Source organism: Podarcis erhardii (genome assembly GCF_964252035.2).
Source record: "Podarcis erhardii genome assembly, chromosome: 5".
Taxonomy (NCBI): Eukaryota; Metazoa; Chordata; class Lepidosauria; order Squamata; family Lacertidae; genus Podarcis; species Podarcis erhardii.
In genome coordinates, this window is record NC_138509.1 from 36,411,108 (window position 1) to 36,435,910 (window position 24,803).

Below are 24,803 nucleotides of genomic sequence, written 5' to 3' on the forward strand. Positions count from 1 at the left end.
AACAGTCAGTGGAGTTGTTGTTTTCCCCACTACCTCCTGCTGCTGCTTCTCTTCTGCCATGAATGTCCTCTCTATGGGCACTTTCAAAGAACCACCTCTCCATTCTGTATCATGTAGTCCACCATACATGGGAAGGGTTCAGCGGTACAGCATATGCTCTGCCTGCGTAAGGTTCCTCCTTTTGTCTCTAGCATCTGTCCTGTTGGGTCAAGTCAAAGGCCTATCTAGTCCAGCATCTGGTTCTCACAGTGGCTAGCCAGTTGGTCTAATGGGAAGCCTGTAAGCAGGACCCAAGTACAACGGCACCCTCCTCGCTTGTGATTCCCAGCAACTGATAGAGGCAAAGCACTGGCATTATGGCCATAATGGTGGCATCTAAGTTGGTAGCTATCACTACACCAGGTATGGCTGGGAAGACCCCTCCCTGGAATCCTGGAGGTCTGCTCCTAAGTCAGTGTAGATTACTGAGCTAGACCAATAGCCTGACTGTGGATAAGGCAGCTTCCTATGTACCACCCCATTCTCTGCTTCTGTGCAAATTTGAGAGTGCAGAAAGACCCATTTCCTGACAGCTATCTGATATGCTCCAAAGTGAACTGAATCTATTGCAGTGTGTGAATGGTGCCCTATATTTGACCTCACATCTGCAAGAGACCAGGGTGGGAAGGTGTCGTAGAAGGCCATGAAGTATGCTAGTAGAAGAGATCTTGCATGATGCTTTCTGTGTTTAGTAAAGCCATCCGTACAGTGCCAATGGAGCCACCACACCTTTTCCTCCAAGCCACGAGAGGTTGAGGACGGTCTTTGCTGGAGCATCAGTCAGTGCCACCTCTGACAATCCCATAAACACAGCTAGTTGCTGGCCAGGACCCTTCCCCGCCCAGCCTGAAAGCCTTTGAAGAAATGGGTGCTTGTTGGGTCTTCAGCCCCACTACCGCATGCGATGTATGCCACCCTTTCAGTTGCAGTGCTTATGTGGGTGTTACTGGAACTCGCCAATAAGAATTATGATAGAGATGACAGCTCCCAATTGGGATGGCTCCAGGGGGTGTGTTTTTTTTGGGGGGGGGGCACTTTGGCTAGATATCCTCCATAAGCTTCCCACAACAAGTCTTGCTCTTCAGCAACACTATCACCAGCTGCTGCTTTTCCTTATCACGGCTATCCCCTGCTTGCATGCCAGGCAGAGCTAATGAGTAAGCGCAGAGTAGCACTAACTGATCCTTTGCCTGCTGCTGCACCCTTGCCTAGGCAGAAATGAGAGAGATGCAGGAAACCAAGTAGGTTGCAATGGGGGGCAGGAGGGGCAGGTCCAGGGGGCTCTTGGGAGTGGGGCCTTGACTGATGCCCCATCATGCTGACCCACCATGCAGTCATAATAATAAAATAAAATAAATAATAATAAAAACCACCAAAATAAGTGACATCTGATTCTCCTATGTTAACCAGGGGAGATGAGGGCTGGCTAGCTGGTTGGCCATTCATTATAAACCCTTTAACACAACGGCAGGTGTGAAGTAAATTACTTGGGGGAAGTAACTTGTTAGTTCAGATTAACATGTGCCAAAGCAAACACCCACACAGATATGTTAGCACAGATTTGTGTTGCCTGTCACATGCTCATCAAAGGGAGTTACCAGGAAATATTTCAAAGAACACAAGGGGGATAAGTAGGAGGTTGTTTACTTAAATGTTTGATCTCCATTGCAGGATGCTTTCAGTTTAAAAAAAAGCTCCTTGGATTGTGTTTTATTACGATTGTGGTTTAAGTTATTTTGTGGGGGGGGGGTTATATCATAATATGTTTTGATGATGTAAACCATCTTCAGTTCTCCCCTCTGCCCTTTTTAATCTTATGTTTGTTTTTGTTTTAAAAAAAATCTTATTTCTACATGTTAATATTTATTATTACCATTATCATTGACAAGAGATTTCTACCATGCTCCTACAACTCTAAAAGGGTTCAAGTTAGAGAAAGTTTTGCAAATCAAAAGAAAACTGGTTCTCCCTCCTTTGTAACAACATTTTTTAATATTCAATGTGGCTAATGTCACAGTTTGACTTCACCCCAGAGGTACATTCCATTGTCGCTCAAGACAGAGGGATGCCAGCAACAACATGTCACAAGTATAACCTGCCCTTCATCATAAGATGTTCTCAGGGCGGGTCACACTATATACCAACGCAAAACCACATATATACCAAAACCACATATAAAAACAAAACATGCTTAAAAACTCAATATACTGTTCAATGAAGACCCACTTCTGTTTCACAATTCAGCAGAAAGACCCATTGTTATTCAAAAAGCCTGGAAGAAGAGGAAGTTTTTCAAACTCTCGGTGTCTTGATTAAATACTTGTTGGCCTGATGAAAGACCTAGCAGATAGCATCCACTCCTTGTTAACCGTACCAGATTAATTTGGGGCTTTATCCTTTATTAGACATAGCAAACCACACATTATCAAACAAACACCATATACAAATTGTGCAAAATACGAATTCAGCATAACAAAGTTTGTCCCAGTCAGATCTTTAACTCCAGAGAAAATCAATTTGCATAAATAATGCAATATAACACTATCACATCACCAATCAATTAAGAACCACTAAATCTCTTTATAATGGCCCAGTCTTTCTACATGGACAGCACTCAAAAATTCAGCCACTATTAAATTAATTTGATCATTCCTGTCCAAGAGCAGGTCCTGAACCGTTGGTGGCATAGAATTGAGCCTGTTAAGTTGTAAGGCCTCTAATAATTGTCTTCTGGCATAAATGCCAAAATCACAAGAGAAGAAAATATTTTGGGGCTTTATTTTCTTTCCTAATGTAATTGTCTACTCAATGACACTTTAAAATTGGGAGAAAGTAATCACGCAGGATCTTAGGGGAAAGGAACTGCCCTCAATTCATTATACCGTCACAAGGGACTCCTAATAAGGCTTGGACATATCAGAGATAGTATGCACTACCTTTGACCTGTTGGATCCTGTGCCAAGAGGGCTCTCAGTTGGTGGGTTCCTTAATGGATCTAGGACCCAACAACTGCCCCTATCTTACCAGTGCATGGTGCCCGCTCTGGTTCAGCAGAGACATAACGTACATTGCATCCTCCATGCAGCGTATATTTGCACAACTCTATTTGGGGAGTAAAGCTCCTAGCATGGCAGCAGCTATTCACACTGATCTCTAGATTTATTGGCCATGTGCAACAAACAGTGCATGCAGAAGTTTGCACCATATGGATGTTGCTGAAGATTCTCAGCACCTTGCCAAAGTCACATGCCTGTCACAGCATTTTGCCAGGGCCAAGTGGGTCAGCAGCTTGCAAGCTATAGCTGTCTCAACTGGCACTACTGGTTGCAAGCCAATCAGCAGCAGGTGCAGTGTGTGTGTGTGTGTGTGTGTGTGTGTGTGTATATATATATATATATATATATATATATATATATATATGCTTTCGTAGATTTTCACGGGTACAGGAATGCAGGTTTTGGTGTCCTCGGGTGTCTTCCCGTGTAAAAGTTGGGGTGTCTAGGCGACGTTTCGACGAGGTCTCACTCGTCATCTTCAGGCTGGTGCTTTCGGCTTCTTGTTACTGGAACAGAGCAGGATCTCAGTGTTTGAGTTCCTATAAATACTGTAGAGGGGGTGTGGTGTATAGCTTCCAATGTTCTGGGCAGAGAGGAAGTTCCCAGGCTAGTGTGCCTTTTCTTCTTTTGTTCCTTAATTACTTGAGAGATATCTTGAGTGATTTCTTGAGTGATATCCTGAGTACCACTTAGGTGGGTCATTAGGTGTGGATTAGTTGTTAAAGTCTTTGTGTCTTGACCTCTTGAACTTTGTGAAGAGTTTTCCTGAGAAGATGGCTGTACTGTACTTAGTTGTGCTCTGGCTTGGCTTCGTGTATAGGGGCGAGCTGTGGTTTTGTGGCTTGTGTCAGCCAGATCTGTGTAGGGATTGCAGGGGGGTGCAGCATCCGGAGGTGCCACCATGGATTGGCTACTGGATGGTGTCTGTGATTCATCTGTGGAGAGGGTCTGAAGCTAATCCAAAAGGAAACACCCCCCAAAAACCAAGACACAGAAGAAAACAATGGCATGGCCCTCCTTCCTTATATCAAGGGCACTACAGATAAAATTAGCAAAATCCTCCATAAACACAATATCAAAACAGCCTTTTGCACCAACCAAAAAATAGCCAATATCCTCAGAAACCCCAAGGATAAAATCCAGTTGGAAAACCAAGGGATCTATGAAATACCCTGCAAAGTCTGCCCAGCCACGTACATTGGACAAACAAACAGACGAATAAATGCACGTATCGCAGAACACAAGAATGCCGTCAAAAAAGAAGAAAAAACTTCCTCTCTTTTCCAACACATGAAAGAAACAGGACACGAAATTAATTTTGCAGATTCCAAATTGCTCTTTAACATGGAACATCACCACAAGAGAATAATCATGGAAGCCATCGAGATAGAGAAACACCCTCACAACATGAACAAGCGTGACGACACATCCCGCTTGCCAGACATCTGGAAATTAGCCCTCCCCACAAAAACTGACACCAGATCCAGAGGCACACAGAACGCCAACACCAATCAACCACACCAGACCCAAACCCAGACCCTCTCCACAGATGAATCACAGACACCATCCAGTAGCCAATCCATGGTGGCACCTCCGGATGCTGCACCCCCCTGCAATCCCTACACAGATCTGGCTGACACAAGCCACAAAACCACAGCTCGCCCCTATACACGAAGCCAAGCCAGAGCACAACTAAGTACAGTACAGCCATCTTCTCAGGAAAACTCTTCACAAAGTTCAAGAGGTCAAGACACAAAGACTTTAACAACTAATCCACACCTAATGACCCACCTAAGTGGTACTCAGGATATCACTCAAGAAATCACTCAAGATATCTCTCAAGTAATTAAGGAACAAAAGAAGAAAAGGCACACTAGCCTGGGAACTTCCTCTCTGCCCAGAACATTGGAAGCTATACACCACACCCCCTCTACAGTATTTATAGGAACTCAAACACTAAGATCCTGCTCTGTTCCAGTAACAAGAAGCCGAAAGCACCAGCCTGAAGATGACGAGTGAGACCTCGTCGAAACGTCGCCTAGACACCCCAACTTTTACACGGGAAGACACCCGAGGACACCAAAACCTGCATATATATATATATATATACTGGATGAGTTTTGACCTCAGCTAACATTCACACAACTATGTTCCATGCGTGCATGGATTTACTCAAGCCACATATTCCACATCTCTAAAAAGTGACTACCACATTCATAGAATCATAGAATTGGAAGAGACCACAAGGGCCATCGAGTCCAACCCCCTGCCAAGCAGGAAACGCCATCAGAGTACTCCTGACATATGGTCGTCAAGCCTCTGCTTAAAGACCTCCAAAGAAGGAGACTCCACCACACTCCTTGGCAGCAAATTCCACTGTCGAACAGCTCTCACTGTCAGGAAGTTCTTCCTAATGTTTAGGTGGAATCTTCTTTCTTGTAGTTTGGATCCATTGCTCCGTGTCTGCTTCTCTGGAGCAGCAGAAAACAACCTTTCTCCTTCCTCTATGTGACATCCTTTTATATATTTGAACATGGCTATCATATCACCCCTTAACCTCCTCTTCTCCAGGCTAAACATGCCCAGCTCCCTTAGCCGTTCCTCATAAGGCATCATTTCCAGGCCTTTGACCATTTTGGTTGCCCTCCTCTGGACACGTTCCAGTTTGTCAGTGTCCTTCTTGAACTGTGGTGCCCAGAACTGGACACAGTACTCCAGGTGAGGTCTGACCAGAGCAGAATACAGTGGCACTATTACTTCCCTTGATCTAGATGCTATACTCCTATTGATGCAGCCCAGAATTGCATTGGCTTTTTTAGCTGCCGCGTCACACTGTTGGCTCATGTCAAGTTTGTGGTCAACCAAGACTCCTAGATCCTTTTCACATGTACTGCTCTCAAGCCAGGTGTCACCCATCTTGTATTTGTGCCTCTCATTTTTTTTGCCCAAGTGCAATACTTTACATTTCTCCCTATTAAAATTCATCTTGTTTGTTTTGGCCCAGTTCTCTAATCTGTCAAGGTCGTTTTGAAGTGTGATCCTGTCCTCTGGGGTGTTAGCCACCCCTCCCAGTTTGGTGTCATCTGCAAATTTGATCAGGATGCCCTTGAGTCCATCATCCAAGTCGTTGATAAAGATGTTGAATAAGACCGGGCCCAAGACAGAACCCTGTGGCACCCCACTAGTCACTCTTCTCCAGGATGAAGAGGAACCATTGATGAGCACCCTTTGGGTTCGGTCAGTCAGCCAGTTACAAATCCACTGAGTGGTAGCATAGTCAAGACCGCATTTTACCAGCTTCTTTACAAGAATATCATGGGGCACCTTGTCAAATGCCTTGCTGAAATCAAGGTAGGCTACATCCACTGCGTTCCCTTCATCTACCAGGCTTGTAATTCTGTCAAAAAACGAGATCAGGTTAGTCTGACATGACTTATTTTTCAGAAATCCATGCTGACTATTGGTGATCACAGCATTCCTTTCTAGGTGCTCACAGACTGTTTGCTTAATGATCTGCTCCAGAATCTTCCCTGGTATTGATGTCAGACTGACTGGGCGGTAATTATTTGGGTCCTCTCTTTTTCCCTTTTTGAAAATAGGGACAACATTTGCCCTCCTCCAGTCTGCCGGGACTTCGCCTGTTCTCCAGGAATTCTCAAAGATGAGTGCCAGTGGTTCTGAGATCACATCTGCCAGTTCTTTTAATACTCTTGGATGCAGTTCATCTGGCCCTGGAGACTTGAATACATCTAAACTAGCCAAGTATTCTTGTACTATCTCCTTAGTTATTCTGGGCTGTGTTTCCTCTGCTGAATCATTTGCTCCAAATTCTTCAGGTCGGGCATTGTTTTCTTTATCGGAGAAGACTGAGGCAAAGAAGGCATTGAGGAGTTCAGCCCTTTCTGTATCCCCTGTTTGCATTTCACCATCTTCTCCTCTGAGCGACCCCACTGTTTCTTTGTTCTTCCTTTTGCTACGAACATACCCATAAAAGCCTTTTTTGTTGCTTTTAACCTCTCTAGCAAGCCTGAGTTCATTCTGTGCTTTAGCTTTTCTGACTTTGTGTCTACACGTGCTGGCTATTTGTTTGAATTCCTCTTTGGTGGTTTCCCCCCTTTTCCATTTTTTGTACACATCCTTTTCTAATCTTAACTCAGTTAAGAGTTCTTTAGATAGCCACCCTGGCTTCTTTAGGCACCTTCCATGTTTCCGTCTCATTGGTATTGCCTGAAGTTGTGCTTTTACTATCTCCCTCTTAACAAACTCCCAGCCATCATGAACTCCCTTTCCTTTTAGTATTACTGTCCATGGGATCTCACCCAGCACTTCCCTAAGTTTTATGAAGTCGGCTTTCTTAAAGTCAAGAAATTGAGTCCTAGTATGCTTGGCTGCTCCTTTCCGCTGTATAGTAAACTTCAGGAGAGCATGATCACTCGCACCTAATGATCCTTCCACTTCTACCCCACTAACCAGGTCATCGACATTGGTTAGGACCAGATCTAAAATGGCTGTTCCTCTTGTTGCTTCTCCCACTTTCTGGACAATGAAGTTGTCTGCAAGGCCAGTGAGGAATCTGTTTGACCTTATGCTCTTGGCTGAGTTTGACATCCAGCAAATATCCGGGTAATTGAAGTCCCCCATTACTACTATCTCCCTTCCTTTTGCATGCTTGGCCATCTGTTCCAGGAAGGCATCATCTATGTCCTCCGTTTGGCTTGGGGATCTATAGTAAACTCCCACAATGAGGTCCCTGTTATTCTTCTCTCCCTTAATTTTGACCCAAATGCTCTCACTTTGGCTTTGAGGTTCTAAATCTTGGATCTCTTCACAGGTATACACATCCCTGACATATAACGCCACTCCTCCTCCTTTCTTGTCTGGTCTGTTTCTCTGAAATAGATTGTATCCCTCCATTATTACATTCCAGTCGTGGGACTTATCCCACCAGGTTTCAGTGATGCCTATTATGTCATATTTAGTTTGCTGTACCAAGAGCTCAAGCTCATCTTGTTTATTACCCATGCTTTGCGCATTAGTGTACAGACATTGAAGTCCATTAATCATTCCCCCGTGTCTCTTATTTAAGGATTTTTTCCTCCCATCACTAGGTCTGCGTGCTGTTTGCTCCATTCGGTCTATGACATTTGGACTCCTACCTTCAGGAGCACTGTCTCCCTCCCCCACATTAGTCAGTTTAAAGCCCTCCTGATGAGGTTTCTGAGATTTTTGGCAAAAACATTCCGCCCAACCGTTGTGAGGTGCAGCCCATCGCTTGCCAGAAGTCCATCTTCAAGAAACTGCTGTCCGTGATCTAAGAATCCAAACCGTTCCTGTTTACACCATTTGCGAAGCCAGCTGTTCACTTCCACTATTTTTCTCTCTCTCCCTGGGCCACGTCGTTCAACTGGGAGGACAGATGAGATGACAATTTGTGCATTTAATTGCTTCAATTTCCTGCCCAGAGCCTCATAGTCTCTTTTGATCTTCTGGAGGCTATTGCTTGCAGTGTCATTGGTTCCCACATGAACCAAGAGGAAGGGGTAAGTCTATTGGCCTCTTCACCCATTCAGCTGTACATGTGTCACTCAGTATACCAAAGAGGCTAATGGCAGGATGGGCTTCTATTCATGGTCTCAAAAGAAACAAGTCATTGGTACGCATGCTTGGGAATCACTAGTTTAAATCAAAGATATGTCTTGTGGGCAATATCTAGTTCCCTAAAGCCTGGGGGTTTATGGACAGTCTTCTTAGGACCTACAACATTTGTCTGTGGACCACACAAATGAAAAGTGTGGTTGTACACACACAACACTAAGTTATAACTGTGTCTGTGTGAGCTAAAAGACCACTTCTGAGGTTTCCCTTGGCCCATGAAACAAGAACACTTCTCTGTAGTAGCACTCTGTTCACTTGGGTGTTTAAAAACCAGAGAGCAAGTTTTAATTAAAAGAGAAAACCCAGAGGCATCTCAGCACAATGTGATTTGCAAAGGCAGCACTGAAAAGGCCATACAGCAAGTGGACTCCTACACAAAAAGAGCCAAATCCTATACTGTCCAGTCCTTCAAACACCATCAGCATGGAAAAAAACATTTAGCTATAGTGAAATAATATACTGTTCAACACTGGCATTAATTGTTTGAAAACACAGCACACAACAATAGCAGGGATAGGTATACGAGTGACATATAAAAAATAATTTAACGCATGTTAGCTCTTGTCTCTGATTCAAATCTTTCTTACATTATTTCATGTAGCTATTGCTTTCCCTTACCTGGCACACGCAAAAACATATTAAAAGCGACATTCCTTTGACATGTTGCTCTCCGCAGAATTGCTCTTGCATGCACCAACAGCACATAAGGTGTCCGGTTAGGATATTTTCCAGTGAAATCTGGACATACAAAAACATGTCTGATGTATTTCACCTGAAGGGTTTCAAACAAAGTCGGCCAAAGACTACCTGTGTAAGCCTCACTGAAAGGAATGGAGATTATTGCCTCAAAACCAACTAACAGAATCTAGCATTTATGTAGCACCCCTCCATACAATCACTTCAGAAAATCCTTCAACTTTCAAAAACGGATTGGCATTATTACCCCCATGTTACAGATGAAGGGCTGACACAGAACTGATTCACACAAGTATTTCTATCATCTGAGGACCTCAAACAGTGGGGGTGACTTACATGTGTGAACAGACTATTACAGTTAACTGCGAATCAGGTCAACCAGGTGCCTGTGAGAAAACCTCAAGCAGGATCCGAGCACATGAGCACTTTGCCCTCCTGTGGTTTCCAGCAACTGGTATTAAGAAACCTTCTTGCCTCAAAGTATGGAACAGAGCATAGCCACCATGGCTAGTGGCCACAAATTTGTCTTTTAAAGCCATTCAATCTGGTGGCCATCATTGCCTCCTGTGGAAGCAAGCTCCAGTTGGACTGTGCGCTGCCGTTATGCTGCAGCCCGGTTTTCTCACCACTTCATATACAATGCTCTTCAGGGCTGGGAAAGACTCTTGACTGAACGTCCAGCGAAGAGCCACTACAAGGAGACATTTGACCTCCAAGTCTGGGGGTACAGTAGAGACACAATTCTCGTTCTCTGGCCCTTTATATACACAACACATTCTGTATTTTTTTTTAAATCTGCCTTTGAATCTGAGAATAAGCTTGTCTATTATTATTTCTTACAAAATAAAAACAAACTGTGCACGTTCTGTCAGAAAGCATTTTGGAAGTTCTTATGAATCACAAAATCCCACAAGAGACGTGTTTGAAAAACCTCAAACTCCCGTCCAACAATGCCCTCTACTGGAAGAATTAAAGCATGCAAGAAAGAGGTTTGTCTAACAATACAGTGGTACCTTGGGTTACAGACGCTTCAGGTTAACAGATGCTTCAGGTTACAGACTCCGCTAACCCAGAATAGTACCTCGGGTTAAGAACTTTGCTTCAGGGTAAGAACAGAAATCGTGCGGTGGCAGCGCGGCAGCAGCAGGAGGCCCCATTAGCTAAAGTGGTGCTTCAGGTTAAGAACAGTTTCAGGTTAAGAACGGATCTCCGGAACGAATTAAGTTCTTAACCTGAGGTACCACTGTACTGCATTTGAAGAGGCCTCCATGAGAGAACACAAGAGGCATTTTCTGACTGGGGGCGGGTGTCACCAAAAGACAAGAGTAAATTACTTTCTCTGCATCGCCTAAACTTCCTGCTGCTTTTTGCATTGTTCTGTCAGGGTTTGCTGGACATATATACTCAGCTCCAGAGTTGCTTGTTAGACAACATGTAAAGTACTGTATCTAAATTCATGTATTTGTTCAGCCTCTAAATGCCTCCCCCACCCTGAAAAGACTAATCGATGCTGCTGCTCATCCTGTCCATATACCTATTGTAATGTATGTAGGTGTTCCTAAATGCTACTTTATAACTCCGCCCACAAATGTTAAATCCAGTATTTTAGGTATAATGGCAGGGATTTAGGTGTGGAACTGGATTGTCCACCTTTGGGTGTTGTGTTCAGCTGCCTTTTCTTTTTTTTCCCTTCTGCATTTTTTTAAACAATCCAACAAATAAGCACCTGTAATGAAAACCTAAAAAGAAAAGAAAAGCAGGACTGTAAAGCTCTTAAATGAAAAGGAGGCAACGGATGCATTCAAAGCCATCACAACAGTAATGGATTATTTTTATTTCAGCCAGGTAAGTGAACAGTTAGTGTTAATTTATTAAAGGTTTCAAGGTAAAGAAATCAAATACTGTATTCCAAACAAACAATTCAAATTTATTAGAGAAAACGTTTGCTCCTTAAAGCTAATGGTGTCGTCCCCCGCCATCACGTGACGGACATTTTGCAAAAACAGAACCGTCTTTCCAATGTGAATCAACAAGGTAGAAAAAGGAACTTAGGAAATTAATCTGTTCTTTGCGAGGTCCATAATTTTTGTAGTTGATCAGCCAGGGCATCTAGTTAAATCACTGAAACATTTTAAAATTTGAACATTTTATACCACTACGTCATTTGTTCCTTGTGGTAAATATCAACAAGAACTTCTAAGAAATAGTATGCATTAATACTAAACATGTGGTCTGACACATTTGAAATTTTAAAAAGTGTCAGATATATGGCATAGTATTCGTCTTGTAACAGCCCAAGAACTTTTCAGCATACTAAAAATGTATTTTAAGTAAGGTCCAGTTCTCACAAACAGCAGAGGAGATGGTTAAACTTGCTGGATTGTACCATTTTCAGATTTCAGGTGGGGGTTCACAGGATTGAATACTTCTCCATATGAAAAAAGAAGAAAAATACATCTGCATGTAGAATGCTGGCATGAGAGGGGAAGAGATATTTTCTTTGCATGCAGGTGCATTCAGGTATGTAAGAACACAGGTCTACCACGTCATCTGCAGACTGTGGGAACTAGCCCTCCTCCTGCCCATGGCCCAATAATATTTTATTTTTTCCCCAGCTCAGCGTACCACAAATAAGGATTTCCGGTGCTACAAGGAATAGTTAACTCATTGTGCACGAGTTTCTGAAAGGAAAGATTGAGGTCTTCTTCCTATTTTCGGTGGATTTGATGACAACATGGGCAGTCAAATAAAGTTTGGGGAAGATGGAAACACAGTTTAATAATAATAATAAAAATGAAGGCAACAAGATTCATTACTTTACTGCTCACACTATACTAGTTTTGCGGTTTCACCTGAAACCAACAGCAATCATGAAACGTCATGAAAGATTTAATAAAAAAAATCTCCTAGAGCAATTACTAAAAGAATAATTATATCACACTAGGTCAGTAAACCCCAGAAGAAAAATAATAAAATAAAACCAGTGTCGTCACATATCTTAGGTCCATTTCCCACACAGTATCCACTTTTTAGATACGATCCATAAAAATCTGCCATGTTTGGCCACATTGCACATTTTTTTGTCTTTAAAAAATGTTTTATACAGTTAAAAATGCCTCTTTTCTCTTTTAGATTCCTGGTACGAATTCTGAAGCTAATGTCCAACCCTAAAGTTAAAAGATCAGCTAAAAGGAGTTTAAATTATTATTTACAAATCCAGCAGGTAAGAGTGTCCATCATGGCTTCTTTCCATCCTCCTAGCAGCTGTCCGTCTTGTAGCAGCTTCTACAGGCATTGGGCTCCTGGAGGCTTCATCATTGATCATCTGTCATTTTGAGCAATTCCAGAAGGGCCCCAACAGCACCGAAATAACCCTTCAAAGTTATTGAAAGGAGAGGAAGGCGTTAGTACGTAATGTTATTTGAGCTCAAACCAATTGTCACAGAGTCAATGAGTTCAGCACAACATAAAACAAATGCGCTCTCTCTCTCTCTCTCTTTAAACAAAGGTGCAAGTCTGAAAACATCTGAAACATCAGACAAGCAGGTACTGCAAAACAAAATACAGTGCTGTTTGAGAGCAGAGGAAGGAATCCATACCAGCCAGGGCCAATTCTACTGGAAATTCAAGTGAATGCTGGGAGCAGCAAGCAAGCATATTGTCTATTCAGTAGAGCTGTTCTCAGAAGTTCTGAACGCTTAAAAGTAGTTGGGCCCAGTAAAAGATGACATAAATATTCCACATTTTGTACAAGTACACTGGACATGAGGCTTTTACACAAAAGCCAGAACTGATTTTATTTGCATGCATATGTCACTGGATGTCATTTGGAACTTCTTCCAGTGGAAGAAATGTTTGGACCCTTGGAAGAGAGTCATCGTAACATAAACAGGTAATTTTCCTTGCCTGTATTTTACTTGCACTGAGCTGTAAGTAAGGCGCTGGGTACAAGGCCTGAGGACGTGGATAGAGACTACTATAAGTGTACTATAAGAGTCACAAGGACATCTAAGCTTGCCGGTATGTTGTGGTATGGAAACAGGCCCTAAGGGAGATTTCACAGTTTCTTATAGCTTTATCGTTCTACTCTCAATTGGATAAATGGGGGGGGGGGGACATGGCCCAGCTTCTTATGCATTACAGGTGCCATTTGGAAACTACTTTAACACAGCGTGAGAACCGTAACTATGTGCTGAATTGTTTGCACCATTTCACCATGTGAGTAAAGCAGTTTTCTCCACAATGTTGGAAAGAGTCAGAAAGGGTTATGTGGAGAGGAAGGAGCATTTAAGGTCGGGGCAGCCCCGGCTCGACCCTTTTCTTTCTTTGCAGCAGCTGCGGTTTCCCACCCACCCGCCCTCTAGGTTTGCATTCAGACTTTGCTATGGGCTTCGGCTGGTCGCCGCAAGGGGCCTGGTAGGAGTTTTTCCATTTGGCTAATTGGCTGTATTTTAGAAGCCACTTGGTTTTTTCGCCTACCTCGTAGTAAAACGTCACAACACCTTTGGTTTGGGCGGTTAGACATTGGCAGGGGTATTGTTATGCAAATGAAGTCGGGGGGGGGGGAGGAACGCCATCACCTCCCCCAAATCTTGAAGGGTAGTTCGTTAAAAGACTCCGGGGGGCGTCGCCTCGTCCGAAACCTATGGAAGCTAGGGCCTAAAGGGTGCTCCCGAGCGGTAACCCCTTGGGGAGCACCTCGGGATGTGCATCTCGGGGGCTCCCCCTGTTGGTGCTTAACCCTTCCTGGTTAGACCGGATAGTCTGTTAGGGCCAATGCCTAAAGCCAATACCGCTCTTACCTGTAATCAATAAAGTTGTGGCCATTTTTCGCCCATTAACCTAAATTATGGTGTCCGGTGTCTTTATTTATTCCATCTGTGGGAGGGGGCAGGAATCGCCACGCAATACATCATGAATACACAAAAGATTGTGAATTGTTGTCCTGAGGAAGAAGTGCCCCTGATGCAGGCAATGTATTCTATTCAGAGCCAGTTTTTTTGTCTTTTCTGTTTTTGTTTTATTTGGCATTTTAAATTATGCTTGTTATACCTGGTTGAATTCTTTTATTCCTCTTAATTTCATTGTAGTGTCCATGTGAAAGCACATTTGCAATTTTAAATTTATTTGAAATTCATTTTTGGACAAAGGGTGGATTATGAAATTTTGCAATAAAGAAATGAAAGCCACCTGTCAGGAAGAGATGTGAGGAGGAAGCATGCAAGCCCAAAACTATGTGAAACTTGTACATGTCCTGGAAAATGATAGCATTGTGCAACATGCAAATGTAGCCAGAAACTCCCTGGATCTATCGCTACCAAGCACCTGTGTTCATGAAAACTAACTACAAATACACCTATTCGACCCTATAACACAAAAGATTTTATATTTGCATTCCATTGCTTCAATACTAATTAAGAAGCCTATTCAACTTCTACAGTTCACAGTCTTTCCCCACCCCAGCACAGTTTTGTTAAGACCCATCAAATATCCCAAATTAAAAGTGTTTCTTTCCCATCATCATTGGCTGGCTGCACATAAACTACAATGGCAGATATCACCTCTATATTTGAATGGGTCTTTCTATTTACATTTTGGGAACTGGAGAAAGTCCAATCATAACTCAAACCATGACTTCACTAGCAGATCAACTGAATTACATATACAGTGGTGCCTCGCAAGACGAAATTAATCCGTTCTGTGAGGCTCTTCGTATAGCGGTTTTTTCATCTTGCGAAGCAAGCCCATTGACAGCTTAGCGGATTAGCGCTATTAGCGGCTTAGCGGCTTTTAGCGATCAGCTGTTAAGCGGCTTATCAGCAGATCAGCTGATAAGCGGCTTAGCGGCTTAGGAAAAGGGGGGAAAAGGGGGGGGAACCGCAGGAACTCGCAAGACATTTTCGTCTTGCGAAGCAAGCCCATAGGGAAATTCGTTTTGCGAAGCGCCTCCAAAACGGAAAACCCTTTCGTCTAGCGGGTTTTCCGTCTTGCGAGGCGTTCGTCTTGCGGGGCACCACTGTACATATTTCTTTTGAACAGTCTTTACCTCGTGTTCCAAAAAGAGAGCTTTGAGTTGTCCCTTTGACCAGTAGTCCATGGCATATGCAAGTACCTTCATAGCGACCATGTTTATTCTCAGGAAGTTTCCGACAAACACCACCCTCTCAATGTTCTGCAAAAATTAGGAAAATATATACATTCAACAAGGTGCCATGTTTAGCTTAAAACTTATGGAATTGACAGCTATGATATTCATTCAGTGTTCATCAGATGTCTCCTAACAGTAAAGCATCAGAAAGACAATCAAAACTAGATTACCTTATTTCAATGGGATTGTAAATCAGTGGAACATTTCCCCTTAAACTAGAACACTTTTTGAGGGCAATGTTTTGAAGTTTCTGTACAGTCAAACCTCTGCTCCTGAATGGCTCCATTTTCGAACGAACGAGGTTTGACTGTAGTACTATTAAGACCATCAGAATTGTTTGACAGTGGGATGGACCCCCTAGGGAGGTTGTGGATGATTTTCACTTAGCAACTACCTTTTTTAAGTAAAGCAGCCCTCATGATAACACAACCTACCAAATGTCCTCCAGATAGCCTATAAAAAACTATACCATCCCATCTTCTCTCCCACCCGTACATATTGTGATACGTATTCTGTGAGAGATGAACAAACTAAGGAAGAAAACAGCAAGGGAGAGACACTCTGGGCTCCAGTCCTCTACACACACCCATCAGTATTTAGCATGACTGATCTGCTTTGGAAAGAACAGGACAGCTAAAATTGTTCAAGTTCACACTACTTAGGGCGGTCAAAGTGTTATCCCAATAGTGCAGTTTCAGTCCCAAACTGACAGTCCAATTAACACCCTTGGGGGCTTGGATGACTAAATAAGCACCAGCCTCTTCTTATGAATCACTGCAAGTTATTTTTTGCTTGGAAATCTTTCAGGTGTTAATGTGATAAGGACTGGTGTTAATCAAGCACATCTGAAGTCTGCCTCCCCTGACAACTCAGTGCTTTTCCGACATTCCAGTCAGTAAAATCAGAAAATACTTAGGTTTGGCATTTGTATGGTGCTTTTTTGAACTTCTCTTTGAAACCTCCACAGAACATTTTTATCTTTACGAGTACCCTGTTAAGTGGGCTGGTGCTGCTTCCATCCCCAAATCTGAAGCTAAGTGATGGCCATTTAGGGCCACCCATCTTGATTTGAGCGAAACTTGATTTGAGCGAAACCTGGGACACAGTCCATGCCCTTTACTACTTAAGCTTCTAGAAATGTTTTTTAAAACAAACAAGCAAAAATCCTAAATGTTTATAGAAACATGGAGGCTTCATTTTTATGATGACTTAGGGATAAACACAATGTATTTAGCTAGCTGTCTTACTGTGTAAAAATGTACATGGCTCAACCATGGTCTTAAGAAAAAATGGGGAGCTTAGGGAGGAAAGAACAATTTGCTACTTGCATTCCACCTAACAGAGGCACAGAAGTTTGGCTTTGTATTAGGCAAGCTTCCCATGTTCAATTCTCTGTTAAGGTAGCAATAATGGTTTGGAAGAACACAGGAAATGAGCCATAGATTAACAAACTCCAGACCTTTGTAAAAATGTTGTTTGGTTCAGAAGACCATTGGGATGCAGGTGCAAGCACAGAACCCTAAAATCCATTTTTTTCTCTGTCAAATATAATTCATTAACTCATTCCTTTATTTGTATGCCGCTTTTCCGCACACATATCATGCTCAAAGTGGCTTACAACAAAGCAACGGATGCATTTCAAACAATCACCACAAAAACTGTTTCATAATAACACAGCAAAACAATAACATAGCAACAATTTCATAACGTAGCAAAATAATAGCAATTTCATAGTAACAGTTTATCTGAATCTGTGCAATCCCATCTATTCATATTTGTATCGTATCACAAGTTCCTTCATGATATTCATGCCTTCAGAAGCAAATCACCATCATCCTCTTTCAAAACCAAGTATGTCAGGCTACAAGTGGCGATAAGTCTCTTCATTTTAAATGTACCCTGTGTTGCTCACTGTAGCTAACTCTCTATGCTTTGATAGCCCTGTACAATGCTGCTTGAACTCCATGCCACAAGGCAACACTGTAAAGAAGCTGAAAGCAAAGAGAAAGACTACTTGTTTCCCCGAGAAGCTTCTAAGAATACTTCGATATGAAAGGTTTCTTATATTCAGGAATATTGAAAGACGTTCTCAGTCGCCAACACTGAAGCAATTAACAAATTGATTCGTATGTACTGGATTTGCTGGGTTTGTTATATATTAGACTTCTGCAACTCCACCAAATGCCTCAAAGTTATGGCAGACATGTGGCTGTTGTCAAAACAGTGAACCTGTGTCTTTTCCTTCTCTCTCCCTCCCTTACTGCAAGAAGAGAAGCTACAGGGCACCAGGCAGAGGGCCTTCTCAGTTGTGGTGCCCATCCTGTGGAATGCCCTCCCATCAGATGTCAAGGAGATAAGTAACTATACAGCCTTTAGAAGATATCTGAAGGCAGCCCTGTATTAGGAAGTTTTATTGTTTAATGTTTTGTTGTGTTTTTGTATATGCTGGAAGCAGCCCAGAATGGCTGGGGGCAACCCAGTCAGATGGGTGGGGTATAAATAATGAAATTTTTATTTTTATGTGCAACGGAGTATTCCATTGTTGTTGAGTTTACCTGCCTCAACAAGTGACGCACCCATTAAATGAACAGGAGGTAAAATATGGAGCTTACATTAAATGTTAACTATAGATAGGTAAGAACTGTCCCTGCCCGCAGACTCATAAGTCTACTAGAAACAACACAAAAGGGGGGGGGGAAATAGGTAGAGAACAAGAAAGTAAACACTGGAGCAGCTGCTGTTTCAATGGCTGAAGGATGCCCTTGGCAAGAGGTATTGGCTTCACAACTACAGGTGCTGACTTGCCAAAAGCCACCACTGAGCGTCACTGCTGAACAGTGATGCTCTTCCTAGCTCTGCACTGCACTGGTGGCCAACTTGCAGGTGTCAAGTTAACAAATGCACACCTTCCAAGGTGCCATGCCATAGTCAACATCACTATCAAACCAGGTTCCATCAGGCATAAGAATATGACTGGAAGCTCTTGTGGGTTGACCTTAAAAAGAATGTAGAGGTGTTTTTGGACGCTACAGGATTCTCCAGACGGTAGCCCAAAATAATAATCATCCAGAATGCTTGAATGAATGACAACCAATTCGACAGCAAGCATTCAGGAAGTATTTCACACAAAGGACCTATCAGTGTACAAAGTAGTATTCACTACTAGCCTCATTCACCACCACATCAGTTCACACGGTTACACTGTTAATATTGGTGGTCTAAGAGGACAAAGCTGAGAAGCAGGCTTTGCACAGAGGTGGGATTCCATTGCTGGTGCTCAACTATAAGAATACGCCAGGAGACGTCAAGCACTGTGTATGAATGAAGAGGCACTGTGATTCTGTTCGTTTTAGCTATTGAAAAGAAAACTCTGTGGATCGTTCTGTCAAAGCTTCACATGAGAGCATGGTGTGCACTGCAAAAAAATATCCTTCGGTATTTAACTAATGGAAAACCAGAGATCAAAGTAACACAGTAGCACAACAGCAGCTTTCCAAAGCTTGCTAATCAGCATGTTCTTACCTCATTCAGAGCACACATCCGAGCGATGGAGCCGATGTTATTGGTGATGGTAACTAAGGTCGCTCTTGCTAGGTCCTCTTTACTGATGGAATCTCGCTTTTCTTTGCTCATCATGTTGCCGAAGCTGTGTGATAATACTAGAGGATATGATCTTTCTTACATTTTTCAGAAAGGTCAAGGTATCTAAAAAATACATTTTTCAGTAGTTTGCCCGGGACAAACAGGCGTCACCATTGCAGGATGCAAGACACGCACACAGACACAGAGGCCAACTTTGACAGGTAAGCAGACAACTTTACATCATATGGCTGGCATGGGTTGTCCTGCTCACCTGATAACGTCACTTGTGCAGCGCTTCCCAATTGCCTGACAGTCAGCTGGTTGTCAGGTACTTGGGAACCATGGTGCAAGGGCCTCTGACAGCCCTACGCCCAGCAAACGGCTGACAAAGGTTTCTGCAGGGATCAGTGCGCGAGTGCATTCCACATGGAGAACTCAAGTCACACGGCCAATTCAGTAGGGCTGAACTCCTCGCCTCTCAGCTGACAGATGGTAAGTTCAACCCTGTTTTCTGCAGTGATCCACTGCATGATCAATTTCCCCATGGGGAACACAGTCAAGCAGCCAATCCAACCGCCTCTCTACCTGTGCCACACCTGTCATCACACATGGGGGCAGGTGCGCAGGTAGAAGTTTGCCAGCCCTGCTTTAAAGGCTATTAATTTTGGTATGAAATACACAGAGAAGCTGTTGGATATTGAGGAAGGGAAAAATTCCTTTCAAGGCAAGATTAATGTACAAGCAACACATCCTGAAAGCAAAGCGATATGATACAAGTGAGCTAAAATTAATCAAACTAGGGTCCTAAGCAGTACACATAATTAATTATACCCACATAAGCATTACACATGGAGGCCCAGCTATAATTTTAAATACAAACACAGGCAACCAAAGTTTATTTTCAGGAAAACTGTTTCGGGAGGGTCCAATTTGATGCAAAACGCATGCAAAACCTTTTCCACAAAACCTCTTATCCACTCCAAATTAACCCCCAGTGATCTGCCCCTCCCCCCACCCTCGTGGTATTTCAAATGTGCAGGGAAAAAGCTTAGCAGGGACAATTTGAAAGAGAAAAGCAACAGGTAAGGAAATGGTTACGCAAAGCACACACACTTCTTTCTACTCCTAACTGTCCCTCCTGAAGCAGCTTTTCCTGAAGAACAAAATAGCTACCTACTCTGGTTTGGTTGCATGCAACATGTTGTTAGGCTCTCAATATCTAAATCCAAGATTTCCGAAACTTGGCTCTCCAGCTGTTTTTGGACTACAACTCCCATTATCCCTAGCTAGCAGAACCAGTAGTCAGGTATGATGGGAGTTGCAGTCCCAAAAACAGCTGGAGAGCCAAGTTTGGGAAAGCCTGATCTAAGTAATCTCCCATCATCTGCAATAACTCATTTATATGTGACCAGTTGATATTTACCTTGATGCTACGGCAGATCCCTGAAGACCAAACCGTTCATAGTCTCCTCCATAAATATCCTTCACCAGCTTATCAACATTGGTGCTGTCCCCTTTAGCTGCCATTTCCAGAGCTTCTTCAAAAGTCTCACAGCCAGTCAGCAAACAACACAGGCCCAGGAATGTACCACCACCGAGACTAGGAGGAAGAGAAGACTCATTTCAGCCAACTTGCAGATTTTCCTGTTTTGTTTTATGCTGGTTTTGCTGTATATGTGTTATTTGTTTATTGTTGTAAGTCACTTTGAGTTACTTTTGTTTGGGTTTTTTCAAAGCAACTAACAACTTTAATAAATAATAATTGTTAGTAGCAACTGCCTGGATTCCTAAATAGCCTGTTCTCTGGGCAAGCTTCAAATTCCTTTCTTCAAGAAAGCCCTCAAATTGAAACTTCGCTATGATGCACTGGTTAAAGGGTGGTGGAGGAACTGCATCTTGATAGTTTCAGGTATGATGCATCTGGTTGTAATCTGAAGACTGTGGTCTGTTCAAACGTAATCAGACATGGCTCCCCTGGTCAGAGCAGGAGTAACAAGTCATAAATCCTTGGTTTGTCACTATGTCGAAATCTGGGATTGTCTCTCCCACTGGCCCCCCAAAAACATGATCAGAAAGCCAACAAGAAGTCACAGCTTCATGTTGGCAAGCAACAGTGATTTCAGGAGAAAAAAACCACAATGACAAGCCGTGTTTCATGGCTTATTGCTGGTACCAGGGGAGGGAAGCAGGAAGGATCAAGCAGTTGCCACCAGCATCCTGTTCAAATCCTGATAAGCCATTGACCATGCCTTATCGTTCTGTGTGAATCAATCTATTGTCAGACTTGCAGGAAGGAAGATAGGAGCAGTACCTGATTTCTAGAAGAAAATGCCTGTGGAGACACCCTGTTTGAAGATAATACTTTTCAAGAATCTGATTTTCAAGCTAAGCTAAAGCAATAAATTGTTGATATCACACCTGCAAAATGTTGCAGATCTCTTAAGAACATTCTGCTCAAACATGTTGGCTAACAGTCCTGTGGAATTAAGTGGGGAAGTCTGCTTTGGTCTCAGATCCATAGAGTGTGTTCAGTAGTTCTGGGGAAGAAGGTGGGTTCAAATCACAGGCTGTGCCATTGTGTCCCTTAGCTCTGAAGCCTCAGCTCAGGGGCATTTTATTTTTCTGCCTCACATATGCTTGAGGAGGTTTAGATAGCATTAACCTGACTTCAGGAGGCCCTCTGTAAAAATAATAAAACAATTCAGAACCTCCAATCTAGACAGGTTGGTATTTTCTTTTAGCAATAGCTGTTTCCTGCAGATAGTATATTCACCTGGTCCCCGTAACTCTCTTATAGTTGTCCTTGGAATACACAGCTAAGATGCTGACCCCGGAGCCTATGTTAACCAGCAACATAGGAAAAGGATTATCAAGGCAGTAAGGCTTTTTCTGACACCGTTCAGGATCTGCGGGGTTTTCAAAATAATAGCACTCCGGGTGGCCATTGAAACCGACAGAATCCACATAGAGCAGGCCCTGGATCAAGCAGTCCAACTCATCTAGCTTATGAAGCTGGAGGTCAGCGATCTGGAAGATAAGTTAATAAATGAACACTCGTTGATACAGTGTTAAGAAACCTAATGGAAGAGTCAAAAGGCCCTGCTGAAGTACTTTGTACTGTTTGAGTTGCACAACAGGTCATCACTAAAGTAATTAAGAAGTATTTGCACAGGAAGTTCATAATCAAGCAAGCAGGTTGGCCATCAGCATGAAAACAAGCACATCACAAGGTCAAGCCATGTTGTGCATTTCGAGGTTTGGGGGTTGTTGTTTTTCACTCCTTGAAGACACTGCGATACAGACCATAGTTGCTTGGTTTTTTAAAGGAAATCTTAAATGGTTTCGAAAGAAGGAACTACCCATCCCACTTTCACCTGAAATCAAATAGGTTTTTAATTTTGTCCCCAAAGCCTACACAACCTGTTTTCCAAGAGATGAGTCAAACAAAATGCTTTTGTAACTTATGAGAAGCAATATTGCCCTCAGACATTTTCATTTCCCATAACAATGTATGTTGCCAGCTTTAAAGTGCAATTATAAAGCCAGAATCCAACTATGCAGCAAAGTCCAGCCTAACAGCAACTTTAAAACAAACGTGACCTTTCAAATTTGAGGGACAGGCAACATGGCCTTTGTCCACTGCCTCACAGAAAAAAAGGCCTTCTCTCTAGTGCAGAGGTTTTCAAACCGTGTGCCATATAGCTGCCAGCTCTATAGGCAAACGGTGACATAACTGGGTTTCTGAGGCTTGCAGCATGTTTCCCCACAGAGGAACTGCAGAAAGAATGCAGTTGGTCAAGGAAGCCGTAGGCTCAAAAAGGTTGAAAACCTCTGCTCCAGTGTGAATACCAACAGCCTGGGGATATGCTCTCCGCCTTGCACACCTCTGGTGCTGATCCCCACTTACTTTACTCAGGTACCAAATCTGCAGCCGTGAGATGCACACAGCGAAGAGCAAATACTCCACTGAATTACACACCCTGGGTTTGAGCTCCCTGGCCAACGGTTGCCAATCCCTCAGGTTGAACAAAATTTGTGCAGTTGAATATAAAACACCACACAAAAGTCGAGCCTAATTAAAAATCCACCTTTGCACTGAAGTTCCCATTAGTCATTATAGTTGTGGGTGGTAGGGAAAGAGGACTAGTTTTTACCATGAAAACAAAAACACACATACACACGTACCAAGAACTGGTCTGTTTTCTTAGTCAACCCTCTACAACCACACAGGCAATATAATTGAGTTTTGCATAATGAATGAAGGGTGTATAACTGAAACTGTGGTCCATCACAGGACTGGAAATATCAGCTGCTTCTGTTACAGTGTTGAAACAGCTCTGTTACCATCCCTTCCCTGGAGGGATCCATTCGTTAGTGAAACGTACAATCTGAAACCCATAGCTGTGGAACATCAGTTGTTTGCGTATAATGCATGCTCTGAAAATTGTGTTGGGTGGGGGTTTTAACTGACATTTCAAAAGTCGGCAGAGAATAATCGTTCCCACCTCTCTTCTAGAATTAAGGTGCCATAAGGTGAAAAACAAAAGAACGTGTATGCATGTGTTACATAATCCTCAGCGGCATGCTCACCCACAGAAAGCAATACAGAAAGAGTATCATCTTACTTACCTTGCCTCACCCATCGCCTCAGGACAGCAGCAAACACTGTAAACATTCTGAGAACTGTAAGTTGACACAGACCTGCCTGAATTCTTAGTGGAATCTGTTCCGGGGTTGTGTGATTTTGAAAAACAAATGCTTCTCTTGTACTTTTAAACAAGAAAAGCAGGCCAAGGAAGTACCGTATTTTTCGCTCTATAGGACACACTTTTTCCCCTTCAAAAATTAAGGGGAAATGTGTGTGCGTCCTATGGAGCGAATGCTTGGCTTCAGCAATAGCAACGCGAAGCCTCCAAAGCGCAGAGGGAGCGCTCCCTCCGCGCTCCGGAGGCTTCATGTTGCTTTTGCTGAAGCCTGGAGAGCAAGAGGAGTCAGTGCGCAAAGACCCCTCTCGCTCTCCAGGCTTCAGGGATAGCCACATGAACCGTTTGGAGCGCAGCGGAAACTCGTGCTGTGCTCTGAAGGCTTTGGACTTCAGCAGAGAGGGAGAGCTGCGCAGCGCCCCTTCAGCGAAGTGGGAGGAGAAATGGAAGGGGCTCCGTTTCTCCTGCCACTTCGCTGAAGGGGCGCTGAGCAGAAAGGGGGAGAAATTTTTTTTCTTGTTCTCTTCCTCTAAAACAAGGTGTGTCCTATGGTCGGGTGCGTCCTATAGAGCGAAAAATATGGTAGTTACTGTGCCTATGGGAACAGCTGGTATCACTCAAAGAAAAATTACATTGGGGGTTTGGGCATCTTTTTACAGGACTTCCTGACTTCAGGCAAAGTTTTGGAAGCAGCCAGAGAAGAACGTTCTGCAAAATTTATAGATCAGCAACTCCTGCTAATCTTCAGAAAATACCAAAGCTCCCAGTACAAGATCTCCATACAGCTATTTAAATCAGAAACTTTTTTTAAAAAGTCAACCTGCAATCCAGCATTGTTTTCTTTCTTTTAAATTAAGTGTCATGCCTATAGTTCTACAACTACGGCTCACCTGAGCAGACAGCCATGTTTGGAGGAAAGGAAAG

At 43.0% G+C, this 24,803-nt stretch overlaps 1 protein-coding gene across 3 annotated transcripts in view; it reads right to left on the reverse strand.

Moving 5' to 3' along the window:
* Positions 1-11,242: 11,242 nt before the first annotated feature.
* PANK1 (pantothenate kinase 1) overlaps positions 11,243-24,803 on the reverse strand; it is a 31,912-nt gene continuing 18,351 nt past the window's right edge. For 2 of the 3 annotated variants that reach the window (XM_081861890.1, XM_081861891.1), the window contains exons 3-7: positions 21,950-22,203; positions 20,600-20,776; positions 19,117-19,240; positions 15,493-15,618; positions 11,243-12,820 (exon numbers count right to left, since the gene is read on the reverse strand). In XM_081861890.1, the coding sequence (XP_081718016.1) occupies positions 12,761-12,820; positions 15,493-15,618; positions 19,117-19,240; positions 20,600-20,776; positions 21,950-22,203 (741 nt within the window). In that variant the 3' untranslated portion in view covers positions 11,243-12,760. Of the gene's footprint in view, positions 12,821-15,492; positions 15,619-19,116; positions 19,254-20,599; positions 20,777-21,949; positions 22,204-24,803 lie in introns of those variants that run through there. The other variant, XR_014156611.1, reaches the window with a different exon arrangement.